Source organism: Entelurus aequoreus, linkage group LG27, assembly GCF_033978785.1.
Source record: "Entelurus aequoreus isolate RoL-2023_Sb linkage group LG27, RoL_Eaeq_v1.1, whole genome shotgun sequence".
Classification (NCBI taxonomy): Eukaryota; Metazoa; Chordata; class Actinopteri; order Syngnathiformes; family Syngnathidae; genus Entelurus; species Entelurus aequoreus.
This window is the reverse complement of record NC_084757.1, coordinates 6,417,179-6,438,988: the sequence shown is the minus strand read 5'-3', so window position 1 is coordinate 6,438,988 and position 21,810 is coordinate 6,417,179. Positions and strand designations below refer to the sequence as shown.

Below are 21,810 nucleotides of genomic sequence, written 5' to 3'. Positions count from 1 at the left end.
CTGCATGTCAATAAGGAAGTCGTCGCGGCATCTTCTTCGCGGTGAGTTCATTCTTTTCTCACTTCAAGTCACACTTGTAATATCTGGAATTGAACAATGTGTTGTTACCTAATAATACATGTTTCATTGTGTTTACGGACCGAAGAAAAGTCTGCTATTGTTGCTCTTTCAGCAATAACATTTGACGTCATTTGTCGTCGTTCATTTCAAAGCTGGACTATCATAGCTGTGATGTAAAGTGACACCAGCTGCAAAGTTCATGTTTTTCACGCTCTTTTCTCCCCGCAGACATGGCGATCCTCAGGCGGGTCGGAGCTGGTCACCTGCCCGCTCAGGTGCTGCTGTTGTGGATGCTGAGCCACCTGTCAGGTGACCACGTGACGCTGGCATTCACCTTTCCCTCCCCTGCAGAGTCACGTGATTTACCTTTCCCCCTCTCTCTCTCCTGCAGAGTCACAAGTCCTGTTGTCCGCCCCGGGTGAGATCACCCTGGAAGAACATTCCAGTGCCAATGTGACCATCACCTCCAAGTAAACATCTACACCAAGTGCAATTATGGGATATGCTTTTGGAAATACAAAAAGCAGTGAAGTTGTCAGGTTGTGTAAATGGTAAATAAAAAGAGAATACAACAAATCCTTTTCAACTTATATTCAATTGAATAGACTGCAAAGACAAGATATTTCATGTTCACACTGACAAACTAAATAATCATCAACTTAGAATGTAATGGCAGCAACACATTGCAAAAAAAGGCATTTTTACCAGTGTGTTACATGGCCTTTCCTTTTAACAACACTCAGTAAAGGTTTGGGAAGTGAGGAGACACATTTTGGAAGTGGAATTCTTTCCCATTCTTGCTTGATGTACAGCTTAAGTTGTTCAACAGTCTCCCTTCTCAGATTTTAGCTGCCACACATTTTCAATGTCTGGACTACAGGCAGGCCAGTCTAGTACCTGCACTCTTTTACTATGACTGTTGTAACACCTGGCTTGGCATTGTCTTGCTGAAATAAGCAGGGGCGTCCATGATAACAACATATGTTGCTCCAAAAGCTGTATGTACCTTTCTGCATTAATGGTGCCTTCACAGATGTGTAAGTTACCCATGTCTTGGCCACTAATACACCCCCATACCATCACACATGCTGCCTTTTACACTTTGACAACTTTTCCACTTTGCATCAGTCCATCTTAGATGATCTCGGGCCCAGCCAAGCGTTTCTGGGTGTTGTTGATAAATGGCTTTCACTTTGCATAGTAGTTTTAACTTGCACTTACAGATGTAGCGACCAACTAGTTACTGACAGTGGTTTTCTGAAGTGTTCCTGAGCCCATGTGGTGATATCCTTTACACACCGATGTCGGTTTTTGATGCAGTACCGCCTGAGGGATCCAAGGTGTGTAACATCATGGCTTACGTGCAGTGATTTCTCCACATTCTCTGAACCTTTTGATGATATTACGGAGCGTAGATGGTGAAATCCCTAAATTCCTTGTTGAGAAATGTTGTTCTTCAACAATTTGCTCAGGCATTTGTTGACAAAGTGGTGACCCTCACCCCGTCCTTGTTTGTGAATGACTGAGCATTTCATGGAAGCTGCTTTTATACCCAATCATGGCACCCACCTGTTCCCAATTAGCCTGTTCACCTTTGGGATGTTCCAAATAAGTCTTTGATGAACATTCCTCAACTTCCTCATTCTTTTTTGCCACTTGTGCCAGCTTTTTTGAAACATGTCACAGGCATCAAATTGCAAATGAGCTAATATTTGCAAAAAATAACAAAGTTTGTCAGTGTGAACATGAAATATCTTGTCTTTGCAGTCTATTCAATTGAATATAAGTTGAAAAGGATTTGTTGTATTCTCTTTTTATTTACCATTTACACAACGTGACAACTTCACTGCTTTTGGGGTTTTGTACAACATTGTAAACCAAGAATGTACGGTCTTGTTCTTCATGGATCTACTCTGAAGACCTGTGGAGAACTTTGTCTCAGGCAGCACCTAAAGACCAAACCACCATGCTGCTTGATGATGATGTCACTGCCATGATGCCTGATGATGTCACAGCCATGACGCTTGATGATGTCACAGCCATGACGCTTGATGATGTCACTGCCATGACGCTTGATGATGTCACAGCCATGACGCCTGATGATGTCACTGCCATGATGCCTGATGATGTCACAGCCATGACGCTTGATGATGTCACAGCCCTGACGCTTGATGATGTCACTGCCATGACGCTTGATGATGTCACAGCCATGACGCTTGATGATGTCACAGCCATGACGCTTGATGATGTCACAGCCATGACGCTTGATGACGTCACAGCCATGACGCTTGATGATGTCACAGCCATGACGCTTGATGATGTCACAGCCATGACGCTTGATGATGTCACAGCCATGACGCTTGATGACGTCACAGCCATGACGCTTGATGATGTCACAGCCATGCCACTTGATGATGTCACAGCCATGACGCTTGATGATGTCACAGCCATGACGCTTGATTATGTCACAGCCATGACGCTTGATGATGTCACTGCCATGACGCTTGATGATGTCACTGCCATGACCCTTAATGATGTCACTGCCATGACGCTTGATGACATCACAGCCATGATGCTTGATGACGTCACAGCCATGATGCTTGATTATGTCACAGCCATGACGCTTGATGATGTCACTGCCATGACGCTTGATGATGTCACAGCCATGCCGCTTGATGATGTCACAGCCATGACGCTTGATGATGTCACAGCCATGGCGCCTGATGTCACAGCCATGACGCTTGATGATGTCACAGCCATGACGCTTGATGACATCACAGCCATGATGCTTGATGACGTCACAGCCATGATGCTTGATTATGTCACAGCCATGACGCTTGATGATGTCACTGCCATGACGCTTGATGATGTCACAGCCATGCCGCTTGATGATGTCACAGCCATGACGCTTGATGATGTCACAGCCATGGCGCCTGATGTCACAGCCATGACGCTTGATGATGTCACAGCCATGGCGCCTGATGTCACAGCCATGACGCCTGATGATGTCACAGCCATGCCGCTTGATGATGTCACAGCCATGACGCTTGATGATGTCACAGCCATGGCGCCTGATGATGTCACAGCCATGACGCTTGATGATGTCACAGCCATGACGCTTGATGATGTCACAGCCATGCCGCTTGATGATGTCACAGCCATGACGCTTGATGATGTCACAGCCATGACGCTTGATGATGTCACAGCCATGACGCTTGATGATGTCACAGCCATGACGCTTGATGATGTCACAGCCATGACGCCTGATGATGTCACAGCCATGACGCTTGATGATGTCACAGCCATGACGCTTGATGATGTCACAGCCATGACGCTTGATGATGTCACAGCCATGACGCTTGATGATGTCACAGCCATGACGCTTGATGATGTCACAGCCATGACGCCTGATGATGTCACAGCCATGACGCTTGATGATGTCACTGCCATGGCGCCTGATGATGTCACAGCCATGACGCTTGATGATGTCACAGCCATGGCGCCTGATGTCACAGCCATGACGCCTGATGATGTCACAGCCATGCCGCTTGATGTCACAGCCATGACGCTTGATGATGTCACAGCCATGGCGCCTGATGTCACAGCCATGACGCCTGATGATGTCACAGCCATGACGCTTGATGATGTCACAGCCATGACGCTTGATGATGTCACAACCATGCCGCTTGATGATGTCACAGCCATGCCGCTTGATGATGTCACAGCCATGACGCTTGATGATGTCACAGCCATGCCGCTTGATGATGTCACAGCCATGCCGCTTGATGATGTCACAGCCATGGCGCCTGATGATGTCACAGCCATGGCGCCTGATGTCACAGCCATGACGCTTGATGATGTCACAGCCATGACGCCTGATGTCACAGCCATGACGCTTGATGATGTCACAGCCATGACGCCTGATGTCACAGCCATGACGCTTGATCATGTCACTGCCATTACGCTTGATGATGTCACAGCCATGCCGCTTGATGATGTCACAGCCATGCCGCCTGATGATGTCACAGCCATGACGCTTGATGACGTCACAGCCATGACGCTTGATGATGTCACAGCCATGACGCTTGATGATGTCACAGCCATGACGCTTGATGATGTCACAGCCATGACGCTTGATGATGTCACTGCCATGCCGCTTGATGATGTCACAGCCATGACGCCTGATGATGTCACTGCCATGACGCTTGATGATGTCACAGCCATGACGCTTGATGATGTCACAGCCATGACGCCTGATGATGTCACAGCCATGACGCTTGATGATGTCACAGCCATGACGCCTGATGATGTCACAGCCATGACGCTTGATGATGTCACAGCCATGATGCTTGATGATGTCACAGCCATGACGCTTGATGATGTCACAGCCACGACGCTTGATGATGTCACAGCCATGACGCCTGATGATGTCACTGCCATGACGCTTGATCATGTCACTGCCATGCCGCTTGATGATGTCACAGCCATGACGCCTGATGATGTCACTGCCATGCCGCTTGATGATGTCACAGCCATGACGCTTGATGATGTCACAGCCATGACGCCTGATGATGTCACAGCCATGACGCTTGATGATGTCACAGCCATGACGCTTGATGTCACAGCCATGACGCTTGATGATGTCACAGCCATGACGCTTGATGACGTCACAGCCATGACGCTTGATGATGTCACAGCCATGACGCTTGATGATGTCACAGCCATGACGCTTGATGATGTCACAGCCATGACGCTTGATCATGTCACTGCCATGCCGCTTGATGATGTCACAGCCATGACGCCTGATGATGTCACTGCCATGCCGCTTGATGATGTCACAGCCATGACGCTTGATGATGTCACAGCCATGACGCCTGATGATGTCACAGCCATGACGCTTGATGATGTCACAGCCATGACGCTTGATGTCACAGCCATGACGCTTGATGATGTCACAGCCATGCCGCTTGATGACGTCACAGCCATGACGCTTGATGATGTCACAGCCATGACGCTTGATGATGTCACAGCCATGACGCTTGATGATGTCACAGCCATGACGCTTGATGATGTCACAGCCATGACGCCTGATGATGTCACAGCCATGCCGCTTGATGATGTCACTGCCATGTCTGTCATTCCAGCGTGGCGCTCCAGCAGCCGGCGGTGATCTGGTTGAACGTGACCTTCAGCTCCAAGGTCAACTCCTCATGGATCATCAGCGTGCCGGAGCAGGTGAGACCTGAACGGCGAGTCCACGTGACGACTTGCGTGACGACTGTGGTTTAGGTGCTGATGCCCGCCCGGACGACGGCGGTGGCGTTCACGGCGACGGCAATCGGCGCGGGTCAGGTAACGGTGTACCTGCTGGGCAACAACACGGAGATCCTCAGGTGAGCGGCGGTCCGTCACAAGTCCCGCCTACTGACGCGTCATGTGGTGTCACGGCAGCTGGTCGTCCAGGCTGCGCTTCTCGGTGGTCCACAGCAACGTGGTCGCCGCCATCAGCGAGGCCATCGGCTGGATCTACTTCCTGGCCTGGTCCGTGTCCTTCTACCCGCAGGTGTGGGAGAACTGGCGGCGGAAAAGGTGAGCTTTGCATTGTGGGAGGTCATGTGATGGCCTGACTGACACTTTGCATTGTGGGAGGTCATGTGATGGCCTGACTGACACTTTGCATTGTGGGAGGTCATGTGATGGCCTGACTGACACTTTGCATTGTGGGAGGTCATGTGATGGCCTGACTGACACTTTGCATTGTGGGAGGTCATGTGATGGCCTGACTGACACTTTGCATTGTGGGAGGTCATGTGATGGCCTGACTGACACTTTGTTTGTTTCCAGCGTGGTGGGCCTCAACTTTGACTTCCTGGCGCTCAACCTGACCGGCTTCTTCGCGTACAGCGTCTTCAACGTCGGCCTTTTCTGGGCGGCGCCCATCAAGGTGCCGCCGCCGCCGGCGAGCGTCCGTGACGCGGCGGGAAGTTTCATGCTTGACTTGTGGCTTCACAGGAGGAGTTTCTCCAGAAGAACCCAAACGGAATCAACCCGGTGAAAGCCAACGACGTCTTCTTCAGCCTGCACGCCTTCCTGCTGTGTTTGCTCTACGTGGTCCAGGCCGCCATCTATGAGGTCATCTTATTATTATCATCATGCTAGAACATCTATAAGGTCATCTTATTATTGTCATCATGCTACAACATCTATGAGGTCATCTTATTATTATCCTCATGCTAGAACATCTATGAGGTCATCTTATTATTGTCATCATGCTAGAACATCTATAAGGTCATCTTATTATTATCATCATGCTAGAACATCTATGAGGTCATCTTATTATTATCATCATGCTAGAACATCTATAAGGTCATCTTATTATTGTCATCATGCTAGAACATCTATAAGGTCATCTTATTATTGTCATCATGCTACAACATCTATGAGGTCATCTTATTATTATCATCATGCTAGAACATCTATGAGGTCATCTTATTATTATCATCATGCCAGAACATCTATGAGGTCATCATATTATTATCATGCTAGAACATCTATGAGGTCATCATATTATTATCATCATGCTAGAACATCTATGAGGTCATCATATTATTATCATGCTAGAACATCTATGAGGTCATCATATTATTATCATCATGCCAGAACATCTATGAGGTCATCATATTATTATCATCATGCTAGAACATCTATGAGGTCATATTATTATCATCATGCTAGAACATCTATGAGGTCATCATATTATTATCATGCTAGAACATCTATGAGGTCATCTTATTATTATCATCATGCTAGAACATCTATGAGGTCATCATATTATTATCATGCTAGAACATCTATGAGGTCATCATATTATTATCATCATGCCAGAACATCTATGAGGTCATCATATTATTATCATCATGCTAGAACATCTATGAGGTCATATTATTATCATCATGCTAGAACATCTATGAGGTCATCATATTATCATCATGCTAGAACATCTATGAGGTCATCATATTATTATCATGCTAGAACATCTATGAGGTCATCATATTATTATCATCATGCTAGAACATCTATGAGGTCATCATATTATCATCATCATGCCAGAACATCTATGAGGTCATCATATTATTATCATCATGCTAGAACATCTATGAGGTCATATTATTATCATCAAGCTAGAACATCTATGAGGTCATCATATTATTATCATGCTAGAACATCTATGAGGTCATCTTATTATTATCATCATGCTAGAACATTTATGAGGTCATCTTATTATTATCATCATGCTAGAACATCTATGAGGTCATCTTATTATTGTCATCATGCTAGAACATCTATGAGGTCATCATATTATTATCATCATGCTAGAACATCTATGAGGTCATCATATTATTATCATCATGCTAGAACATCTATGAGGTCATATTATTATCATCATGCTAGAACATCTATGAGGTCATCTTATTATTATCATCATGCTAGAACATCTATGAGGTCATCATATTATTATCATGCTAGAACATCTATGAGGTCATCTTATTATTATCATCATGCTAGAACATTTATGAGGTCATCTTATTATTATCATCATGCTAGAACATCTATGAGGTCATCTTATTATTGTCATCATGCTAGAACATCTATGAGGTCATCATATTATTATCATCATGCTAGAACATCTATGAGGTCATCTTATTATTGTCATCATGCTAGAACATCTATGAGGTCATCATATTATTATCATCATGCTAGAACATCTATGAGGTCATCATATTATTATCATCATGCTAGAACATCTATGAGGTCATCATATTATTATCATCATGCTAGAACATCTATGAGGTCATCATATTATTATCATCATGCTAGAACATCTATGAGGTCATCATATTATTATCACCATGCTAGAACATCTATGAGGTCATCATATTATTATCATCATGCTAGAACATCTATGAGGTCATCTTATTATTGTCATCATGCTAGAGCATCTATGAGGTCATCATATTATTATCATCATGCTAGAACATCTATGAGGTCATCATATTATTATCATCATGCTAGAACACCTATGAGGTCATCATATTATTATCATGCTAGAACACCTATGAGGTCATCATATTATTATCATGTTAGAACATCTATGAGGTCATCATATTATTATCATCATGCCAGAACATCTATGAGGTCATCATATTATTATCATGCTAGAACATCTATGAGGTCATCATATTATCATCATGCTAGAACATCTATGAGGTCATCATATTATTATCATCATGCTAGAACATCTATGAGGTCATCTTATTATTATCATCATGCTAGAACATCTATGAGGTCATCTTATTATTGTCATCATGCTAGAGCATCTATGAGGTCATCATATTATCATCATGCTAGAACATCTATGAGGTCATCTTATTATTGTCATCATGCTCGAGCATCTATGAGGTCACCATATTATTATCATCATGCTAGAACATCTATGAGGTCATCATATTATTATCATCATGCCAGAACATCTATGAGGTCATCATATTATTATCATCATGCTAGAACATCTATGAGGTCATCATATTATTATCATCATGCTAGAACATCTATGAGGTCATCATATTATTATCATCATGCTAGAACATCTATGAGGTCATCATATTATTATCATGCTAGAACATTTATGAGGTCATCATATTATTATCATCATGCTAGAACATCTATGAGGTCATCATATTATTATCATCATGCTAGAACATCTATGAGGTCATCTTATTATTATCATCATGCTAGAACATCTATGAGGTCATCTTATTGTCATCATGCTAGAGCATCTATGAGGTCATCATATTATTATCATCATGCTATAACATCTATGAGGTCATCTTATTATTGTCATCATGCTAGAGCATCTATGAGGTCATCATATTATTATCATCATGCTAGAACATCTATGAGGTCATCATATTATTATCATCATGCCAGAACATCTATGAGGTCATCATATTATTATCATCATGCCAGAACATCTATGAGGTCATCATATTATTATCATCATGCTAGAACATCTATGAGGTCATCATATTATTATCATCATGCTAGAACATCTATGAGGTCATCATATTATTATCATCATGCTAGAACATCTATGAGGTCATCTTATTGTCATCATGCTAAAACATCTATGAGGTCATATTATTATCATGCTAGAACATCTATGAGGTCATCTTATTATTATCATCATGCTAGAACATCTATGAGGTCATCATATTATTATCATCATGCTAGAACATCTATGAGGTCATCTTATTGTCATCATGCTAGAACATCTATGAGGTCATATTATTATCATGCTAGAACATCTATGAGGTCATCTTATTATTATCATCATGCTAGAACATCTATGAGGTCATCTTATTATTGTCATCATGCTAGAGCATCTATGAGGTCATCATATTATTATCATCATGCTAGAACATCTATGAGGTCATCTTATTATTGTCATCATGCTCGAGCATCTATGAGGTCATCATATTATTATCATCATGCTAGAACATCTATGAGGTCATCATATTATTATCATCATGCCAGAACATCTATGAGGTCATCATATTATTATCATCATCCTGGAACATCTATGAGGTCATCATATTATCATCATGCTAGAACATCTATGAAGTCATCATATTATTATCATCATGCTAGAACATCTATGAGGTCATCATATTATTATCATCATGCTAGAACATCTATGAGGTCATCATATTATCATCATGCCAGAACATCTATGAGGTCATCATATTATTATCATGCTAGAACATCTATGAGGTCATCATATTATTATCATCATGCTAGAACATCTATGAGGTCATCATATTATTATCATCATGCCAGAACATCTATGAGGTCATCATATTATTATCATCATGCCAGAACATCTATGAGGTCATCATATTATTATCATGCTAGAACATCTATGAGGTCATCATATTATTATCATCATGCTAGAACATCTATGAGGTCATCATATTATTATCATCATGCCAGAACATCTATGAGGTCATCATATTATTATCATCATGCCAGAACATCTATGAGGTCATCATATTATTATCATCATGCTAGAACATCTATGAGGTCATCTTATTATTATCATCATGCTAGAACATCTATGAGGTCATCATATTATTATCATCATGCTAGAACATCTATGAGGTCATCTTATTGTCATCATGCTAGAACATCTATGAGGTCATATTATTATCATGCTAGAACATCTATGAGGTCATCTTATTATCATCATGCTAGAACATCTATGAGGTCATATTATTATCATCATGCTAGAACATCTATGAGGTCATCTTATTATCATCATCATGCTAGACCATCTATGAGGTCATCTTATTGTCATCATGCTAGAACATCTATGAGGTCATCTTATTATCATCATGCTAGAACATCTATGAGGTCATCATATTATTATCATCATGCTAGAACATCTATGAGGTCATCATATTATTATCATCATGCTAGAACATCTATGAGGTCATCATATTATTATCATCATGCTCGAGCATCTATGAGGTCATCATATTATTATCATCATGCTAGAACATCTATGAGGTCATCATATTATTATCATCATGCCAGAACATCTATGAGGTCATCTTATTGTCATCATGCTAGAACATCTATGAGGTCATATTATTATCATGCTAGAACATCTATGAGGTCATCTTATTATTATCATCATGCTAGAACATCTATGAGGTCATCTTATTATTGTCATCATGCTAGAGCATCTATGAGGTCATCATATTATTATCATCATGCTAGAACATCTATGAGGTCATCTTATTATTGTCATCATGCTCGAGCATCTATGAGGTCATCATATTATTATCATCATGCTAGAACATCTATGAGGTCATCATATCATCATGCCAGAACATCTATGAGGTCATCATATTATTATCATCATGCTAGAACATCTATGAGGTCATCATATTATTATCATCATGCTAGAACATCTATGAGGTTATCATATTATTATCATCATGCTAGAACATCTATGAGGTCATCATATTATTATCATCATGCTAGAACATCTATGAGGTCATCATATTATTATCATCATGCTAGAACATCTATGAGGTCATCATATTATTATCATCATGCTAGAACATCTATGAGGTCATCATATTATTATCATGCTAGAACATCTATGAGGTCATCATATTATTATCATCATGCTAGAACATCTATGAGGTCATCATATTATTATCATCATGCCAGAACATCTATGAGGTCATATTATTATCATCATGCTAGAACATCTATGAGGTCATCTTATTATTATCATCATGCTAGAACATCTATGAGGTCATCATATTAGTATCATCATGCTAGAACATCTATGAGGTCATCTTATTGTCATCATGCTAGAACATCTATGAGGTCATCATATTATTATCATCATGCCAGAACATCTATGAGGTCATCATATTATTATCATCATCCTGGAACATCTATGAGGTCATCATATTATTATCATCATGCTAGAACATCTATGAAGTCATCATATTATTATCATCATGCTAGAACATCTATGAGGTCATCATATTATTATCATCATGCTAGAACATCTATGAGGTCATCATATTATTATCATCATGCCAGAACATCTATGAGGTCATATTATTATCATGCTAGAACATCTATGAGGTCATCATATTATTATCATCATGCTAGAACATCTATGAGGTCATCATATTATTATCATCATGCCAGAACATCTATGAGGTCATCATATTATTATCATCATGCCAGAACATCTATGAGGTCATCATATTATTATCATGCTAGAACATCTATGAGGTCATCATATTATTATCATCATGCTAGAACATCTATGAGGTCATCATATTATTATCATCATGCCAGAACATCTATGAGGTCATCATATTATTATCACCATGCCAGAACATCTATGAGGTCATCATATTATTATCATCATGCTAGAACATCTATGAGGTCATCTTATTATTATCATCATGCTAGAACATCTATGAGGTCATCATATTATTATCATCATGCTAGAACATCTATGAGGTCATCTTATTGTCATCATGCTAGAACATCTATGAGGTCATATTATTATCATGCTAGAACATCTATGAGGTCATCTTATTGTCATCATGCTAGAACATCTATGAGGTCATATTATTATCATCATGCTAGAACATCTATGAGGTCATCTTATTATCATCATCATGCTAGACCATCTATGAGGTCATCTTATTGTCATCATGCTAGAACATCTATGAGGTCATCTTATTATCATCATGCTAGAACATCTATGAGGTCATCTTATTATTGTCATCATGCTAGAACATCTATGAGGTCATCATATTATTATCATCATGCTAGAACATCTATGAGGTCATCATATTATTATCATCATGCTAGAACATCTATGAGGTCATCATATTATTATCATCATGCTCGAGCATCTATGAGGTCATCATATTATTATCATCATGCTAGAACATCTATGAGGTCATCATATTATTATCATCATGCCAGAACATCTATGAGGTCATCTTATTGTCATCATGCTAGAACATCTATGAGGTCATATTATTATCATGCTAGAACATCTATGAGGTCATCTTATTATTATCATCATGCTAGAACATCTATGAGGTCATCTTATTATTGTCATCATGCTAGAGCATCTATGAGGTCATCATATTATTATCATCATGCTAGAACATCTATGAGGTCATCTTATTATTGTCATCATGCTCGAGCATCTATGAGGTCATCATATTATTATCATCATGCTAGAACATCTATGAGGTCATCATATCATCATGCCAGAACATCTATGAGGTCATCATATTATTATCATGCTAGAACATCTATGAGGTCATCATATTATTATCATCATGCTAGAACATCTATGAGGTCATCATATTATTATCATCATGCTAGAACATCTATGAGGTCATCATATTATTATCATCATGCTAGAACATCTATGAGGTCATCATATTATTATCATCATGCTAGAACATCTATGAGGTCATCATATTATTATCATCATGCTAGAACATCTATGAGGTCATCATATTATTATCATGCTAGAACATCTATGAGGTCATCATATTATTATCATCATGCTAGAACATCTATGAGGTCATCATATTATTATCATCATGCCAGAACATCTATGAGGTCATCATATTATTATCATCATGCCAGAACATCTATGAGGTCATATTATTATCATCATGCTAGAACATCTATGAGGTCATCTTATTATTATCATCATGCTAGAACATCTATGAGGTCATCATATTATTATCATCATGCCAGAACATCTATGAGGTCATCTTATTGTCATCATGCTAGAACATCTATGAGGTCATATTATTATCATGCTAGAACATCTATGAGGTCATCTTATTATTATCATCATGCTAGAACATCTATGAGGTCATCTTATTATTGTCATCATGCTAGAGCATCTATGAGGTCATCATATTATTATCATCATGCTAGAACATCTATGAGGTCATCTTATTATTGTCATCATGCTCGAGCATCTATGAGGTCATCATATTATTATCATCATGCTAGAACATCTATGAGGTCATCATATCATCATGCCAGAACATCTATGAGGTCATCATATTATTATCATCATGCTAGAACATCTATGAGGTCATCATATTATTATCATCATGCTAGAACATCTATGAGGTCATCATATTATTATCATCATGCTAGAACATCTATGAGGTCATCATATTATTATCATCATGCTAGAACATCTATGAGGTCATCATATTATTATCATCATGCTAGAACATCTATGAGGTCATCATATTATTATCATCATGCTAGAACATCTATGAGGTCATCATATTATTATCATGCTAGAACATCTATGAGGTCATCATATTATTATCATCATGCTAGAACATCTATGAGGTCATCATATTATTATCATCATGCCAGAACATCTATGAGGTCATCATATTATTATCATCATGCCAGAACATCTATGAGGTCATATTATTATCATCATGCTAGAACATCTATGAGGTCATCTTATTATTATCATCATGCTAGAACATCTATGAGGTCATCATATTATTATCATCATGCTAGAACATCTATGAGGTCATCTTATTGTCATCATGCTAGAACATCTATGAGGTCATCATATTATTATCATCATGCCAGAACATCTATGAGGTCATCATATTATTATCATCATCCTGGAACATCTATGAGGTCATCATATTATTATCATCATGCTAGAACATCTATGAAGTCATCATATTATTATCATCATGCTAGAACATCTATGAGGTCATCATATTATTATCATCATGCTAGAACATCTATGAGGTCATCATATTATTATCATCATGCCAGAACATCTATGAGGTCATATTATTATCATGCTAGAACATCTATGAGGTCATCATATTATTATCATCATGCTAGAACATCTATGAGGTCATCATATTATTATCATCATGCCAGAACATCTATGAGGTCATCATATTATTATCATCATGCCAGAACATCTATGAGGTCATCATATTATTATCATGCTAGAACATCTATGAGGTCATCATATTATTATCATCATGCTAGAACATCTATGAGGTCATCATATTATTATCATCATGCCAGAACATCTATGAGGTCATCATATTATTATCATCATGCCAGAACATCTATGAGGTCATCATATTATTATCATCATGCTAGAACATCTATGAGGTCATCTTATTATTATCATCATGCTAGAACATCTATGAGGTCATCATATTATTATCATCATGCTAGAACATCTATGAGGTCATCTTATTGTCATCATGCTAGAACATCTATGAGGTCATATTATTATCATGCTAGAACATCTATGAGGTCATCTTATTATCATCATGCTAGAACATCTATGAGGTCATATTATTATCATCATGCTAGAACATCTATGAGGTCATCTTATTATCATCATCATGCTAGACCATCTATGAGGTCATCTTATTGTCATCATGCTCGAACATCTATGAGGTCATCTTATTATCATCATGCTAGAACATCTATGAGGTCATCTTATTATTGTCATCATGCTAGAACATCTATGAGGTCATCATATTATTATCATCATGCTAGAACATCTATGAGGTCATCATATTATTATCATCATGCTAGAACATCTATGAGGTCATCATATTATTATCATCATGCTCGAGCATCTATGAGGTCATCATATTATTATCATCATGCTAGAACATCTATGAGGTCATCATATTATTATCATCATGCCAGAACATCTATGAGGTCATCTTATTGTCATCATGCTAGAACATCTATGAGGTCATATTATTATCATGCTAGAACATCTATGAGGTCATCTTATTATTATCATCATGCTAGAACATCTATGAGGTCATCTTATTATTGTCATCATGCTAGAGCATCTATGAGGTCATCATATTATTATCATCATGCTAGAACATCTATGAGGTCATCTTATTATTGTCATCATGCTCGAGCATCTATGAGGTCATCATATTATTATCATCATGCCAGAACATCTATGAGGTCATCATATTATTATCATGCTAGAACATCTATGAGGTCATCATATTATTATCATCATGCTAGAACATCTATGAGGTCATCATATTATTATCATCATGCTAGAACATCTATGAGGTCATCATATTATTATCATCATGCTAGAACATCTATGAGGTCATCATATTATTATCATCATGCTAGAACATCTATGAGGTCATCATATTATTATCATCATGCTAGAACATCTATGAGGTCATCATATTATTATCATGCTAGAACATCTATGAGGTCATCATATTATTATCATCATGCTAGAACATCTATGAGGTCATCATATTATTATCATCATGCCAGAACATCTATGAGGTCATCATATTATTATCATCATGCCAGAACATCTATGAGGTCATATTATTATCATCATGCTAGAACATCTATGAGGTCATCTTATTATTATCATCATGCTAGAACATCTATGAGGTCATCATATTATTATCATCATGCCAGAACATCTATGAGGTCATCTTATTGTCATCATGCTAGAACATCTATGAGGTCATATTATTATCATGCTAGAACATCTATGAGGTCATCTTATTATTATCATCATGCTAGAACATCTATGAGGTCATCTTATTATTGTCATCATGCTAGAGCATCTATGAGGTCATCATATTATTATCATCATGCTAGAACATCTATGAGGTCATCTTATTATTGTCATCATGCTCGAGCATCTATGAGGTCATCATATTATTATCATCATGCTAGAACATCTATGAGGTCATCATATCATCATGCCAGAACATCTATGAGGTCATCATATTATTATCATGCTAGAACATCTATGAGGTCATCATATTATTATCATCATGCTAGAACATCTATGAGGTCATCATATTATTATCATCATGCTAGAACATCTATGAGGTCATCATATTATTATCATCATGCTAGAACATCTATGAGGTCATCATATTATTATCATCATGCTAGAACATCTATGAGGTCATCATATTATTATCATGCTAGAACATCTATGAGGTCATCATATTATTATCATCATGCTAGAACATCTATGAGGTCATCATATTATTATCATCATGCCAGAACATCTATGAGGTCATCATATTATTATCATCATGCCAGAACATCTATGAGGTCATATTATTATCATCATGCTAGAACATCTATGAGGTCATCTTATTATTATCATCATGCTAGAACATCTATGAGGTCATCATATTATTATCATCATGCCAGAACATCTATGAGGTCATCTTATTGTCATCATGCTAGAACATCTATGAGGTCATATTATTATCATGCTAGAACATCTATGAGGTCATCTTATTATTATCATCATGCTAGAACATCTATGAGGTCATCTTATTATTGTCATCATGCTAGAGCATCTATGAGGTCATCATATTATTATCATCATGCTAGAACATCTATGAGGTCATCTTATTATTGTCATCATGCTCGAGCATCTATGAGGTCATCATATTATTATCATCATGCTAGAACATCTATGAGGTCATCATATCATCATGCCAGAACATCTATGAGGTCATCATATTATTATCATGCTAGAACATCTATGAGGTCATCATATTATTATCATCATGCTAGAACATCTATGAGGTCATCATATTATTATCATCATGCTAGAACATCTATGAGGTCATCATATTATTATCATCATGCTAGAACATCTATGAGGTCATCATATTATTATCATCATGCTAGAACATCTATGAGGTCATCATATTATTATCATGCTAGAACATCTATGAGGTCATCATATTATTATCATCATGCTAGAACATCTATGAGGTCATCATATTATTATCATCATGCTAGAACATCTATGAGGTCATCATATTATCATGCTAGAACATCTATGAGGTCATCATATCATTATCATCATGCTAGAACATCTATGAGGTCATCATATTATTATCATCATGCCAGAACATCTATGAGGTCATCATATTATTATCATCATGCCAGAACATCTATGAGGTCATATTATTATCATCATGCTAGAACATCATTGAGGTCATCTTATTATTATCATCATGCTAGAACATCTATGAGGTCATCATATTATTATCATCATGCTAGAACATCTATGAGGTCATCTTATTGTCATCATGCTAGAACATCTATGAGGTCATATTATTATCATGCTAGAACATCTATGAGGTCATCTTATTATCATCATGCTAGAACATCTATGAGGTCATATTATTATCATCATGCTAGAACATCTATGAGGTCATCTTATTATTATCATCATGCTAGACCATCTATGAGGTCATCTTATTATTGTCATCATGCTAGAACATCTATGAGGTCATCTTATTATTATCATCATGCTAGAACATCTATGAGGTCATCATATTATTGTCATCATGCTAGAACATCTATGAGGTCATCATATTATTATCATCATGCTAGAACATCTATGAGGTCATCTTATTATTGTCATCATGCTAGAACATCTATGAGGTCATCTTATTATTATCATCATGCTAGAACATCTATGAGGTCATATTATTATCATCATGCTAGAACATCTATGAGGTCATCTTATTATTATCATCATGCTAGACCATCTATGAGGTCATCTTATTATTGTCATCATGCTAGAACATCTATGAGGTCATCTTATTATTATCATCATGCTAGAACATCTATGAGGTCATCTTATTATTATCATCATGCTAGAACATCTATGAGGTCATCATATTATTATCATCATGCTAGAACATCTATGAGGTCATAATATTATTATCACTACTAAAAGTGAACCAGAAAAAGTTTCAATATTGATTCTAATAACACAAAACTGCCATGCAGATGTTTTTTTAATTATTAACAGTCTTGCAAAAAAAAATAAAGAATCAAAATGGGTGTTATGACCTATTCAAGGCTCCAATTACCTTCATTCAAATATTACTATTTGCAAATATTATTTTGTTTGCCATTTAAAAAAAAAAATGTCTTTAACCAAAAGGCATAAACAAAAACATAAAGAAAAAAAGAAAGAAAAAAACTTAAAATTGACGGATAGATCTGAATTTGCTCTAGAGACTTAAACGTTGGAAATAAAAATTGGGTGTCTTATTTTTACCACTTTAATTATAAGTAAGGCCTTTTTGGATCCCCAATAGTTTTAGTGAGATTTTTTTATTTTTTAACTGTCATTGCTCAAAAATAATAATTAATTTCAATCATTTTAATAAATGTAATGAAATATTGATCTATTTAAGGCTTCAATTAATTCACACTAAATATTCTAATTTCAAGTATTATTTGTGTTTGCCATAGAAAACTTATTTGACCAAAAGGCATAAAAAAAACATGAACTAATAATAAAAACTTATAATCGACAGATCTGAAGTTGATCAAGAGATTTAAAAGTTGAAAGTAAAATAAATACATTTCAAAAATGACTTCTTTTTAACACTTTTATAAGTGGGGCCTTTTTGGGTCCCCAATCATTTTAGTGGGATTTTATTTTTTTCATTGCTCAAAAATGATTTAAAATCAATGTAATGAATGATTGATCTATTTAAGGCTCCAATTAATTCACATCAAATATTCCAATTTCAAGTATTATTTGTGTTTGCCATAGAACATTTTTCTGAGACCAAAAGGCATAAAACAAAAACATGAAAAAATTATAAAAACTTCTAAAGATTTAAACGTTGTAGGGAAGAAAAAAAAAGTGGGGCCTTTTTGAATTTATTATTTTTAAACTGTCATTGCTCAAAAATAATAATGAATCAAAATCAATGATATGAATTATTGACCTAATTAAAGCTCCAATTACATCACATCAAATATTCCACTTTAGAAATCATTTTTGGGGAAAATATTGCACATTTTGTGTTTCTGCCATTCAAAACAGGCTTTTGAGAAAAGAACTCAAAACACAAATTAAAAAAACTTTAAATCGACAGACCTGAATTTCATCTAGATTTAACCATTCAATAGAAAAATAAAAAATGCCTTTTTAAAAAAAATAATTATGACTGAATTATTGACTTATTTAAAGCTCCAATTACATCACATCAAATATTCCACTTTAAAAATATTTTTTGGGCAAATTACGGCATATTTTGTGTTTCTGTTTTGTGTTTACAAAACAAGACATAAAACAAATAAAACAACATTGAATTAACATACCTGAATTTTATCTAAAGATTTAAGCATTGAAGAGAAAAATACAAAAATGATGACTGAGACCAAAGTTGAGGAAAAAAGGATATATTTGTGTAGAAAAAGAAAGTACATCAGCTGCTTGTGTGCTGACATTGTTTTAGTAGTGGAAAACACTCCTGTTCTAGAAGGTTGATTGACAGCGTGATGGTCTTCCAGAGGGGGGGTCAGCGGCTGTCGTGGACCGCCTGCCTCCTGCTGACGGCGGCCTGGTCGTTTGCGGGCGTGAGTTTGTTTGTGACGCTGGCCAAACTCCTGAGCTGGCTGGAGTACCTCTACTACTTCTCCTACATCAAGCTGGCCGTCACGCTGGTCAAATACGTGCCGCAGGTGAGCCCCCGCCGCCGCTGTGTTTGGATCACGTGACGCTACCTCCACCTCCACCTCCACCCCCCCCCAGGCCGTCATGAACTACCGCAGGAAGAGCACGGAGGGCTGGAGCATCGGCAACGTGCTGCTGGACTTCAGCGGCGGCCTGCTGAGTATCTTGCAGATGGTGGTGGACGCTTACAACAACGGTAACAACCTTTGTCCTCGCCGCTTCCTTACCCTTTCTGATTTCTACTTCCTCGCCACTTCCTTACCCTTTCTGATTTCTACTTCCTCCCACTTCCCCTTTCTGACTTCTACTTCCTCCCACTTCCCCTTTCTGACTTCTACTTCCTCCCACTTCCCTTTTCTGACTTCTACTTCCTCCTACTTCCCCTTTCTGACTTCTACTTCCTCCCACTTCCCCTTTCTGACTTCTACTTCCTCCCACTTCCCCTTTCTGACTTCTACTTCCTCCCACTTCCCCTTTCTGACTTCTACTTCCTCCCACTTCCCCTTTGTGACTTCTACTTCCTCCCAGACGAATGGGGTCTGATATTAGGAGACCCCACCAAGTTCGGCCTGGGTGTGTTCTCGGTGGTGTTTGACGTGGTCTTCATGACGCAACACTACTGCCTGTACCGCCCGCCGCACTACCAGGAGATCTCCTCCTGACTGGGACCAGGAAACTCTCACGTTTGTAGTGCAGTTTTGTGATTTTCAAAATAAAAGTTTTCTAACGCTCGTGTTTCTCACGTGGACCATTTGTAAGTCTCATGGTGTGAACGCTCCAAACACTCACGCATGCTTTTCTACACCAACATTCATCTACCGTATTTTTTGGACTATAAGTGGCAGTTTTTTTCATAGTTTGACCGGGGGTGCGACTTATACTCGGGTGTGAAATGATGAACACATTAGCGTAAAATATCGTATAATATTATTGATGTCATTGACGTAAGAGACTAGACGTATAAGATTTCATGGGATTTAGCGATTAGGAGTGACAGTAAACGTATAGCATGTTCTATATGTTATAGTTATTTGAATGACTCTTACCATAATATGTTACGTTAACATACCAGTTGGTTATTTATGCCTCATATAACGTACACTTATTCAGCCTGTTGTTCACTATTCTTTAGACATTTTAAATTGCCTTTCAAATGTCTATTCTTGCTGTTGGCTTTTATCAAATACATTTCCCCCAAAAATGCGACTTATACTCCAGTGCCACTTATATATGTTGTTTTCCTTCTTTATTATGCATGTTCGGCCGCTGCGACTTATACTCCGGAGCGATTTATACTCCGAAAAATACGGTATTTGTTATTATTCTCCACATTTTGGCGCGCTCTACCTTCCACAGTTTTCACCCCATTCAAAGCGTTCCGACTTCAAACTGTTCAGCCTATTCGGAAATCGCGGGCTTTCCCCTTGACAAATTCCAAAAATTCCCAGAATTCCTGGTTTTCCAGGACATTTTTCCCATTCAAAATGAATTGGCCATTTTTCTAACTTCCACCATTTCCACATTTTTCAACCTATTCAAACCATTCCACCTTCAACACATTCCACTCATCTTGCTCATTCAAA

General features: G+C 37.9%; 1 protein-coding gene across 1 annotated transcript; it reads left to right on the top strand.

The window, feature by feature from the left end:
* ctns (cystinosin, lysosomal cystine transporter) lies at positions 1-20,958 on the top strand. The gene is made up of 11 exons (XM_062039401.1): positions 1-41; positions 289-369; positions 452-530; positions 5,205-5,295; positions 5,350-5,453; positions 5,512-5,649; positions 5,905-6,004; positions 6,073-6,192; positions 20,065-20,235; positions 20,306-20,423; positions 20,756-20,958. The coding sequence occupies exons 1-11, from the start codon at positions 5-7 to the stop codon at positions 20,887-20,889; spliced, it is 1,173 nt and encodes a 390-aa protein (XP_061895385.1). The 5' UTR covers positions 1-4; the 3' UTR covers positions 20,890-20,958.
* Positions 20,959-21,810: the final 852 nt, after the last annotated feature.

Excerpts from the sequence above, each read along its gene's own strand:
- ctns (XM_062039401.1), top strand. The coding sequence starts at position 5 with ATGTCAATAAGGAAGTCGTCGCGGCATCTTCTTCGCG. Across the intron at positions 5,296-5,349 it reads TCATCAGCGTGCCGGAGCAG|GTGCTGATGCCCGCCCGGAC; the intron begins GTGAGACCTGAA and ends ACTGTGGTTTAG. Across the intron at positions 20,236-20,305 it reads TGGTCAAATACGTGCCGCAG|GCCGTCATGAACTACCGCAG; the intron begins GTGAGCCCCCGC and ends ACCCCCCCCCAG.